The 12,260-nt window shown below is 40.0% G+C and overlaps 1 protein-coding gene across 3 annotated transcripts; it reads left to right on the plus strand.

The window, feature by feature from the left end:
- Window positions 1–277: 277 nt before the first annotated feature.
- Window positions 278–10,482, plus strand: LOC125239300. Of its 3 annotated transcripts, none has more exons than XM_048146842.1 (8): window positions 278–404; window positions 586–810; window positions 2,299–2,441; window positions 3,857–4,016; window positions 7,053–7,218; window positions 8,888–8,989; window positions 10,078–10,282; window positions 10,313–10,482. In XM_048146842.1, the coding sequence occupies exons 1-7, from the start codon at window positions 383–385 to the stop codon at window positions 10,238–10,240; spliced, it is 981 nt and encodes a 326-aa protein (XP_048002799.1). In that variant the 5' UTR covers window positions 278–382; the 3' UTR covers window positions 10,241–10,282; window positions 10,313–10,482. The 3 variants fall into 3 exon arrangements, with proteins under 3 accessions (XP_048002799.1, XP_048002800.1, XP_048002798.1); XM_048146843.1 differs by having other exon boundaries at window positions 10,078–10,240; window positions 10,287–10,482; XM_048146841.1 differs by having other exon boundaries at window positions 10,078–10,482.
- Window positions 10,483–12,260: the final 1,778 nt, after the last annotated feature.

The raw sequence follows: 12,260 nt of genomic DNA on the forward strand, positions 1-12,260 counted from the left end.
TTTAAGGAGTTGGAAATATTTATAAACTGCCAAGTTTTGTTTATTAAAAATAATATAAATAGCTATAATTTGGTTACAAAAATTAATAAAATGCTAATTTAAATTATTTATCTTGAAATACAAGGGTGATTACCATTTTAATAACGTATATTGTGATTAGCCAAGTATGATCTTTTACCAAGTGTTATTGGAAGTGTACCTTAAGCTTGGCAGCGAATCACATGTGTGTGAGCTTTATTATGAATAAAAAACTTTGTCTATGCACTTTGTTGTAACAGCGTCGTGCCGTTACGTTACGAATTGCGGATTGCCTATGATTATAAATAATTGATTGAATATCTTTTCATTATCTTCTTAAATAAGTACTGATTGAATCTCCAAAATGACTGCTGATCCTAAATCTAGTGAGTGAAAGAAATATGTAAATTCTGTTGCGTATGAACAAGTATTGCATGTCAAGTTATCATAACAAGATTTTGTTCAAATTCTCATTGCCTTTCTGTGTATTTCCAATAATTCCAGGCCATTAAATTGAGTCTTGAACATTTGCAGTGTTAATTAACTATCCTACTTTTATGTTTTCAGAGTTATCCGAGCTTCAAGCGACGATATCCAAAATGTCTCTCGAAGCGTGCTGTGTGGCGGTTTTACCGGAGTTAGGGCTTCTCTGGGGCGACGTGTCTCGCGCTATCCGCGGCTCGAGGCTGCCCATGACGCCGGCCAGTGCTGCGAGGGTGCTGTGCAGACATATCGCCCGCTCACTGCCGGCTGAAGAGTATGATGACTTGTTGAACCGTTTGAAGCTTAAGTGTAAGCAAATAATTTTGCTTTTATTGAAATGATGGTAAAGGGGGGTACTTCATGTCATGTACCTGGGTATCACCTTCTTCTTCTTCTTTACATCCTGTTACCCTCTGCTGGGGTGTAGGGCTCGAATCATATTTCTCCATTTACTCCGGTCTTGGGCAGTTTGGGCAACCTCCTCCCACACCATGCCTAGCACCCTGAGCTCCTGCTGAACCGAACAACGCCAGGTCGATTTAGGGAGGCATGGTTTGCGCTTTCCGGGTACATTCCAGGTGAGGGCCATGGCCAGGGCCTGAGTATCACCTATCTTGTGAAAAGTTTTATATTCTGTTATTATCTGTTACTTTTAACCCATTGTATGCTTATGCACGGATCCATGTCTTTTTGTATTTTTTCCAGAATGATTATTTTCCCCTCACTAGCTCGGAAACACGTGTTTTGTCCTTCAATACCAGCGGGTAAAAACGCATTTTATCCACTAGTGGGTAAAGTAATTTGACCTTGAATAAAGTCAAATTAACTGCTTTAAAATTGATAAAAGTAGGTGAATCTAGTAATAAAGATGATTTACCACCTGTGGAACTACTGGAAGCAGTGATAAACGCATTTTTTGCGTTGTAGTTTCCTCGCTATAGTGAGGGGAAAAGTTTTGTGTTACACTCGGGTGCAAATGTATTTTACTTCTCGTGTGTTAAAAAACTCGCAAGTTCAGGATTCTATTCTCGAACCACTCGCTTCGCTCGTGGTTCAACTATAGAATCCTTTTACTTGCTCGTTTTTCAATTCCACACTCGGCGTTAAAATACAACTTTGCCCCCTTGTATAACAAATAACTATTATGCTCTACATGGTAAAGCTAAGGTAGGAACCTAAGATTTTTTGATGCATCCTCATACAAGGGGTTTAAAGTGTCCACATCCATGTAAGCATTTTAAAGTTAACACGAGATTTGTTTCTACGCCGTTTCTTTCATAATTTTTACATATTGTAGATTTTGTTCATTTCACATTTTTGCAAAATAATATGTGTAGATAGTTAATAGGTATTTATTCATAAAACAATATAACATCACATAAAAAGCAAAAATATTGTTGTAGGGAACAAATCAAATTATTTTATAAAATTTTTTTTATTTGTTTTTTTAAGTAGTAACACTACTATATATAAATTATAAACTGAAATAGATACCATACTCTAAAGAAAAAGCGATCAAGCCCACTGGTGGTGAAGCCGGGTGCTGTAACGGTTTTAGCACGTCAGCCACAATAGCTGGAGACCCGGGTTCGATTCCCGGCTTCGCCACCAGTGGGCTTGATCGCATTTTCTTTAAAGTATGGTATCTATTTCAGTTTATAAAAATATTGTTTTTCTATGAAAATAATTTAATTGGTTCTTAGAGTATTGTTCTTAATGTTTAATATTTAGATAAGACTTACTATTGTTAAATGTGACCTTAGAAATGAACTGACGAATCTATTATTAATCTTGCAGTGGTAGCAACACAGAACCGCGTATGGCACCTGGTCTCACTGTCGGAGCCAGAATCAGATGAGCCCGTGTCTGCAGCCGCCATGACGTCTCGCGTGCGGCACGCGCTGCGTAAAGCCAAGGCGCCTAAGAATATGACCACTGTGGTAAGATAATAACTTGAATGGTGTACATTTGATGACTAGACGCAGCTTAATCACAGAATTACAGTTAAACCAGAATGAGTAGTTAGGTCAAAAATTGTGTCCACATGAGAGGTCATTGTTTGGGCTGGTGTCCCTCTCGCACTTACTGACAATGTCAACATTATTCAGTGACGTCATCACTGTCATACATTGGGGATACCAGTTAATTTTCAAAGTTACTACCAAATCTACTAATACCCATTTGAACATATTTTTTAATTATACAAATCTTTGATTTATTGGCATCAAAATAATTACATTATAATTATTTTCCAATTCTTTGAAATATATCAAAACCCTACTTTGAATATAACCCTCAAATAATATAAGAAGTTTTAAAGTCAGGTAATATACAGATAAAAATACTACTACTATGGTAACCTCATTAACACTGGCAACACGTGCGAGAGGGACACCAGCCCAAACAATGCCCTCTCATGTGGACCGTTTTCGCTAGTCTGATACGATCACCTTTCTGTCTCAGTGATAAGGTTCAATTTAGTATGGCAAAAAATGTGATTCCACAATCTAGTTTAATAATTCTAAATCTATGAGCTTAATATAATCAGTTTTAAAATGTATTGTTTCTCGCTACGTGTTTTCATATGTGAGTGTGTTTAGCAAAACATCCACTTTATCACTTACCATAAAGACGACATTTGCTGGTACCTATACACCCTGTTTTGTTTTAATTCCGTTAACTTTAAGGGAAGATTCTTTAGTTCAAATCAGTGATCGGTTTTTTAGATTCACCCTCGCGGGATATCAAGTAGAAAAGTTAATATTGATACGACTAAATTATCTCTAAGGAACTTTTTACTCTTACATGGCAACCAGTTGAGACAAAAACTTCTAATCTCTACACTCTATTAAGCAAAATATATTAGAACCTCCACAAAGTATTACCTTACATCTATCATGATATTTATACAAACCGAACATTAAATTTAAATTGTTTTTCTAAATTTTATTGTAAGAATATCAAAGCTAAAGAGTTCACATTTTTAAATTGTTGGAGAGATTTATAGTGGTTATGAAATCGCATGTTAGTAAGGCCTATTACGTTATGTACTATTTTTAGTTTAAGTTTATAATGTTGTTGCTTTATATTTTTGGTTGAGCAATAAAACCATTTGGCATTGTGGACATTGTACATATTTTTTTGCCTTTTCTAACAACATTAAGCCCGGATTCCCGGGGCATATCCATACTAACATAATGATTGAGGTCGTTCACCCCATGTCGAATCCAAAAACCGATCACTGGTTCAAATACAATCAATTTCTCTAAGAAACTAGCCTTTTAATTGCGGTTATCGAATTATTAAAAAAAAAATTCATTACTGAACTGTATTGTATTATATGTTGTTTTTCAAGGTGGAGTCAGTGAATATCGGCGACCTAGTCTACTTCAGCGTGCAACTGGTCTCCGCAACCAAGCAGGGCAACACACTATACTGTGCTGTGCCTCCGGGCAGGCCTGTGGCGCTGCTCAGCACCCTCGGAGCCAAGACTATGCTGAAGGCTATTGTAGAAGGTAAAACGTTGTTATATACATTTTTTTTTTTTAATAAAAAAACAGTTACATTATTATAGAACATATTAGAGGACATTCTTACACAGATCAACTGAGTTCCACGGTAAGTTCAAGAAGGCTTGTGTTGTGGGTACTCAGACAACGATATATATAATACAGGGTGTAACAAAAATGGTGGTGATCCGTTTAAGGGCATATTCAGTATCGTATTCTCATCAGGAAAAAGTAGGATAAAATTTTTTTTATCTTTGTATGGAGATTCGACCGATTCGCGCGGCCAGGCTCATACAAAAGTGAAAAATTTTTTAGCGAAAAAATAATTTTCTTCTACTTTTTCCTGATAAGAATACGATACTGAGTACGCCCTTAAATGGATCACCACCATTTTTGTTACACTCTGTATAACAAAATATCTGTGCTCACCACACAAATAAATGCCCTTACCGGGATTCGAACCCGGGACCGCGGCTTAGCAGGCAGGGTCACTACCCGCTAGGCCAGACCGGTCGTCAATCTTGTTACATTGTACCTTAAGTTAAATTTTCGCCAAACTATAAGACAGTTTGTTGGCGTTGCACTCAAATACACCTTATACTACATAGGTTAGGTACTTTACAATTCTTGGAGATCAAAGATTGGCGCAAAAAAACTAGCACCGTCTGTGACGGCATGCCAGTAGCCGGGTCCACACTGGCCGCACGCCTTGAAGAAAACGCCCGTGCTAATGCTCGCTCGTTTGCCTCACCCGAGCAAATTTGCTGAGCAAGGGAGCGACCCGGACGGTGGACCCGGCCAATAACTGGTGCTGAAAAGTGAAAAGGCACTGTCACACCGTGTAAACTGTTGGAACTTACGTAAGGTTATAAGTTTATTAACTATGAAGTTCGTATGTGTACCACTATAAACTCTACTGGTTGAATAGAATCGTTTTCTAGACAATGTCACATAATGTAAACATGTCTGTTTGGTTCAGTTTGTTTGCCTGTGCGGTCGGCACAAATATACATTGGAAAACTATCTAGTATTTTATTCACTGTGTCCACGGATATTTCCAAGTTGGTAGCAGAGCGTGGTTTGCTAGTGGTTAGTCAGTTTGCTGGCCATTAGGTAATGAGATTAGACAGCTGAAAAAAGTCGTTGTCTAAGGGCATTTTCAGAATTTGGGACCCTCCAATCAGCGAAAGTTGTTAACAAAAATTAACTCACTGTCAGTTTTGTGACGATAATTAACCCTTAAATCGACAACGTCCACTATACAAGACATCCCAAGTAAAAAATTCTACACCGAATATTAAAGCATATCAATACTTTTGATGCAGCGTAACTGTATCCTTAGTTATTTTTAAGTAAATAAAAAAATATTAGAAACCAGTGGAGACCTAATAATTGTGTCAAAGTCCTACAGGACACAGACCTTACTAGGAAGCATCCGACTGACTGATATCGTTGCTAGCTGTTTTTATTTTTTTGTATGACAGTATTATGCAGCGTTAAAATATATAATATGTTAATAATTGTTTAATAAGTCACAGTCTAAATAACACGAAAAGGTGTTGTTTTTATGGGTATTAGACACTTGAAAAGTGCAGTGTGCAGTATTTTACCCGTTGTCAAGTTCACGATATTTTTGCTACGTCCAGTATGTTGGACGTTGCCAAGTAAACGAAGATTAAAAACAATTCTTTTTTTATGATTTTTTTATTGTAAATAACAATAATATATGATTTTTAGATATTTCAAAACCTCAACAAGTTCGTTATTTGGTATACTACAGGTTATTGAGCCAAATGGATAAAAAAAAAATTTTTTTACTGAGTACTTTCCCTATTAGTCCGTTACAAGGAAGAGCCAATTTCAATATAGAAATTTCTTATGAAATTTTTGATAAATGCACATGCTTAATAATACAAACAATAGCTATTACGTTACTGTTTCTTATGACATTCGGCTCGTTTAATTTTATGTTAAATATATGTGTCAATAACTGGAAAAATATGATCACCTTAAAAGCTATGAAATTATCTCCCAAAAAAATTGGATGACACAAGTTTATTATATCAATATATTTTTATTACAGGATGTTCTTATGGAAAAAACACAAGTGTTTTATAATTAGCAAAACAAAATAATTTGATAAAAAAAACCGTATGTGGATAAAATACCGTATACTCGGCATTGTCCAAAATACTGCACGTCTTCTCCTAACTCGTTATGACGCCATCATTACAGCAAACCTGGCAATGTCCAACATACTTGACATAGGTTTTTTTCAAAACTATTATAAATATATTTTTTTATGATTTTTCTACAATTAATCATCACATAATAACTTCAAAAAACAGATGCAACCCCATTTTTTCGAGATTTTTTTTCCTTGTCGATTTAAGGGTTAAGAATGAAATTACAATAAAAATATTGTTTTTGTGTTAATTACATACACTTTAAGCGATAATCTACATTCAGAATGTGAAAAAAGTATTTTTTTTGACATATTTCATGCTTAAAATCAAATCAGTCAAAAAATTGACAACGAGTTAATTTTTGTTAACAACTTTTGCTAATTGGGGAGACCCAAATCTGAAAATGCCCCTAAACGGTCTAAAGATGTGTTTTCGGCAGGTACTGGTTTAGGCTTAGTGCGTTTTCACATTATCCGATCCGATATTACTTACTTTTGTGTGTACTTAACACAGCAAAAGGGAGTGTACAAGTTTCTAATGGGGTGGCAACGCGCATGTGACACTGCTTGAGTTGCAGGCGTCCATAGGTTACGGTGACCGCTTTACATCAGGTGGACCGTATACTTGTTTGCCACCGACGTAGTATAAAATATCGGATGTCGGACCGATATCTCATACATTACAGGCGCCATCTCGGATTTTTTCTATTGAAATCCTTCCGACATCCGATATCGGATCGGATAATGTGAAAACAGTCTTAGGCGTCACTAAATCGACCTTTGAAGCGTTTTCATATTTTTCGATCCGATATCGGATATCAAGGACGTTAAAAATTCCCAAGTATTTGTCACCTCAGGTCTCGGCTACAAAACCTTCACGGACGAGAGTCTCCACGGGCGCGACATCCCATCCCTCCTGCGCGTTCACGCGCGCGGCGCCGCCGACCACGAGGACATACTCGGCGCTCCGGAGTACCGCCCGCAGCCGCTGCTCACTGACAACGGGATAGACTTTACTTACAAGTGAGTGACCTTGAATCTAAGTCATATGTAACGCCGTATATTTATTTATTTTTCACCACACCCGCAAACTAAATGTGCTATTGCACGCAGGCGGAGCGTGAGTTATAGAAAAATCGTTCTCCCAAGGGAATAATGAAATTTCTAGTACCGTAATTATTTTTTTTACATCTATTTACATTTTTTTTTATTGCGAGTGTGATGAAAAACATTGCGTGTAACTCGGGGAGTATGAATATTACAAACTCGAGTCTTTAAATCGCTCCGGCAAGCCGTCGCGATGTAACTAACTCTCGTTAGTAATATTCAACTTCCTCCCCTTGTTGCACAATGTACTATAATTTATTTATTTAATTCAGACATCAAATGGTACAAGAAATGTGTTAGTTAAGTCGCTTATTATCTATGTTAGTAACAAAATCGAACAAGTAATATTTAATAATTAAAAGTGACTTCGTCCTCTGGCTCATTTCCCATAACAGCGGACAATCTAGCTTATTTGCTATCATGTTTAGAATGCTGTTGCTACTGCCGCGCACTCTGTCAAGCAGTGAGGGCTCAGCCACGACATTGGTTAAACGGCTCAGCCACGACATTGGTCTAAGCGCGACAGCGGTGAGCGGCGGCCATACATTAGAGCGAGACACAGCGATGGGACTTTTCATTCGCACGTATGGCTGCCGCTCACCGCTGTCGCGCTTAGACCAATGTCGTGGCTGGGCCGTAAGCGCGACAGCGGTGAGCGGCGGCCATACATTGGAGCGAGACACAGCGATGGGACTTTTCATTCGCACGTATGGCTGCTCACCGCTGTCGCGCTTAGACCAATGTCGTGGCTGGGCCGTGAGGCAGTTTTCTTGACACACAGCATCGAAGCCATCTGTGCGCGCCTCTGCAAATATGGTCGACGCGCTGCAGAAACGCGGCAGTCCCAACATCCTAAACACATTATTGTATTGGATGCGCAGGGCACTGTTAGCCCGCTGAGTATACGAGTAAGATACCCACAGACTTGACGTGTACAGTGATGTACAGTAAGCCTGAAGAGAGCAATATAGACGGATAAAGTCTAAGAAAAAGAACGTTCCTCAGAACCATAATGAAAAAGGTACAGTGGCCTAGATGGCGTTACACCTTTGGGGGACGCTCGGCTAGATGGCGCTAATATTAATATTTGACATTTTAACACGTATCAAGCTACGAAAATGGGCCAAATTGTCAAAACTGAGGTTCAAAAGTTTTAAGCCTGTGTCAAGAGATGGCAGTCTATGCACTGCGATTACACATTTTACTTTGACAATAGCTCTCTATAATACTCGATCCTCTTTGCCTTGAATGCATATACTCGGGGCGACGACCACTAGGACATACTCGGCGGTCCGGAATATAGCCCGCAGCCTCTATTAACATTTAACTCATATCGATTTAATTAATTTTTCAGTACAGATGGTGTTTTTTTTACGCACTAGTGCGAGAAGTGGTTCATTATATGCCAGGTCGAAACTTCAGAGGCTCATCTGTACTGAAAAACGTCGTACGATACACGTGCGAAAAATAAATAACTAACTTAAACTTCCTTTTTTACGCACTTGTATAGATTATGTACTATATCGCCACTCGTTTCGAACTCCGTTATTTCCGCACTTGTATCGTAATGTACTATTTTTTCTAGGGGCTACAATGAGGAATACATGGAGCAGGTGATGGGCCCCAGCCCGCCGCTGATGACGGACCTTAAGATACAGACTTCGGAGCCCTTCTTTGACCCTAATAGGTACCTAATTTCAGATTAAAAAAAAAAAAATAAATAAATAGGACATTCTTACACAGATTGACTGAGGTCCACGGTAAGCTCAAGAAGGCTTGTGTTGTGGGTACTCAGACAACGATATGTATATATAATATATAAATATACATAGAAAACATCCATGACTCAGGAACAAATATCTGTGCTCATCACACAAATAAATGCCCTTACCGGGATTCGAACCCGGGACCGCGGCGCAGCAGGCAGGATTTTATTGATATACATACATATTAAACATTACTAGCTTTTGCCCGCGGCATCGCTCGCGTTGTATTCGAAAATTGCGTAATACCATGTGCGGATCCAGGGGGGGGGGGTCATGGCCCCCTCTGGAGCCTAGGTTGGCCATACAAATAGACCACGTGACCTCCCCCTGGGGCCCCGGGCATTTACCACGTGACCCCCCCCCTGGGCACGAAGCTGGATCCGCGCTTGCGTAATACTCCATAGAAACTTCCCCCCCCCTATTTTAGGGAAGTGGGTGGGGGGGGGGGGGGGTCTATGTCACTGTCCATCCTTTCAACTCGACATGAGAAAGAGTGTTTGCTTGTCTGTCTGTCTTTCACGGCAAAACGGAGCGACGAATTGACGTGATTTTTTAAGTGGAGATAGTTGAAGGAATAGAGAGTGGTATAGGCTAGTTTTTGTGTTTCTAATCCCCTACTTCCCTAAAGGGGGGGGAGGGGGGGGGGGGGGTGGATACTTGTATGCACAATTCCGCAATAGGCTAGTTTCCTATGCTTGAAATAAAATATTTTATGCAGTGCACGAAATAAAGCACCACATCATTAGAAGAAAAATAAGGACAGTATTTATTTATAAACATTTTATATTTAATAAGTCAAAGAGAAAGATATAAAGTAAATGAATTGACCGTGACGTCACTCCACAGTATTTCATAGTAATTCCATATTAGCAAATCGTTTTTACAGTTCTTAAAAAGAAGCTGATTTGACTAGTAGGAAACTAGCCTGTTACCGAATTTAACCGAGAGAAGCCGCGGGAAAGAGCTAGTGTAATGTAAATTGAGGTACCTAAACTAACTTTTTTTGCAGGTTAAAGAAAAACATAAACCTGACCATAGAGCTAAAAAGCACAGACATAGCGTCGACATTGAAGCAATGGGTGAAACTTGGAGCCCTGAAGCCCACCTCGCCGCTCGTGCAGATCTTCCACCAGACGCAGAGTAACAGCATCGTGTACCAGCGGGACGACTAGACACACACACACACACACACACACACACACACACACACACACACACACACACACACACACACACACACACACCTCGCCCCTCGTGCAGATCTTCCATGAGACGCAGAGTAACACGCCTACCAGCGGGACGACTAGACACACACACACACACACACACACACACACACACACACACACACACACCTGTTTTTATTTAACCACCGTAATGTTTTATATAATCGATTAAAAATACTGATATAACACAATACTTGTCTTATTTGGAAAGGAAACTGACATTATATCACGCCAGACGGCGCCACTATAACCGCTGATATAACTGCTCTCGCTGACAAATAATAAATATTGGGGACACCTTACACAGATCAACCTAGCCCCAAACTAAACAAAGCTTGTTCTATGGGTGCTAGGCGACGATATACTTACTTATATAGATACATACATACAGAAAACATCCATGACTCAGGAACAAATATCTGTGTTCATCACACAAATAAATGCCTTACCGGGATTTGAATCTGGGACCGCGGCTTAGCAGGCAGGGTCACTGCGCGCTAGGCCAGACTGGACGTCAAATCCAAATATCTTATTAATTATTATAAGTGGCGCTAGTGTAACTCTTTACTGCATACCAAAGCACAGTATAATAAAGAGTACTATCGTGACCAAAGACTCCGTATAGACGGATAGTCTAAGAAAAAAAACGTACCCCAAAGCATAGAGAAAAACCGGCCAAGAGCGTGTCGGGCCGGGCCACGCTCAGTGTAGGGTTCCGTAGTTTTCCGTATTTTTCTCAAAAACTACTAAACCTATCAAGATCAAAACAATTTTCCTAGAAAGTCTTTATAAAGTTCTACTTTTGTGATTTTTTTCATATTTTTTAAACATATGGTTCAAAAGTTAGAGGGGGGGGGACGCACTTTTTTTCCCTTTAGGAGCGATTATTTCCGAAAACATTAATATTATCAAAAAACGATCTTAGTAAACCCTTATTCATTTTTAAATACCTATCCAACAATATATCACACGTTGGGGTTGGAATGAAAAAAAATATCAGCACCCACTTTACATGTAGGTGACCGGCCACACGAGCGTCGCGTGTCTCGGGGCGCGCAATGGGCGTCCGCGCCACGCCGCTTCAGTGTAATTCAAAAAACGCCTCCTCAGTACATTTTGTATAGGAAAGACGTAAGACGCGCCCCAGGTGGCGTGGCGGCGGCGGGGCGCGCGCCTTACGTCCTTCCTATACAAAATGTACTGAGGAGACGCTTTTTGAATTACACTCAGGTGGCGTGGCGCGGACGCCCGTTGCGCGCCCCGAGACACGCGACGGTCTGGTGTGGCCGGTGCCTAGGGGGTTATCACTTTGTCGGCGTGATTGATATACATATTGGTACCAAATTTCAGCGTTCTAGTGCTAACGGTTACTGAGATTATCCGCGGACGGACGGACGGACAGACAGACATGGCGAAACTATAAGGGTTCCTAGTTGACTACGGAACCCTAAAAAGTACGGTGGCCTAGATGGCGTTACACCTTTGGGGAACGCTCGGCTAGATGGTGCTAATATTAATATTCGACATTTTAACACATATCAAGCTAAGAATATGGGCCAAATTGTCAAAACTGAGGTTCAAATGTTTTAAGCTTGTGTCGAGAGATGGCAGTCTATGCACTGTGATTACACATTTTACTTTGACAGTAACTCTCTATAATACTCGATCCTCTTTGCTGCATATGAAACCATTTATGGCCGATATGTTGAACTCTATTGAAGTGTTTTTTTTTTGTTAGCCTATTTGAGTGTCCCACTGCTGGGCAAAGGCCTCTCCCCTGGCTCTCCATGACTCCCTGTTCTCTGTTTCCTCCGGCCAGTTCTTCAGAAAGGCGTCAAGATCGTTTCGCCATCTTTGCCTGGGCCAGCCCGGCCCTCGCTTCTTCGCTATGTTAGCCCACCTATCCGGATGCATGCGATAGACGTGGCCGGCCCAGTCCCATTTAAGCACAGATGTCATATATATC

Source organism: Leguminivora glycinivorella, chromosome 25 (assembly GCF_023078275.1).
Source record: "Leguminivora glycinivorella isolate SPB_JAAS2020 chromosome 25, LegGlyc_1.1, whole genome shotgun sequence".
NCBI lineage: Eukaryota > Metazoa > Arthropoda > Insecta > Lepidoptera > Tortricidae > Leguminivora > Leguminivora glycinivorella.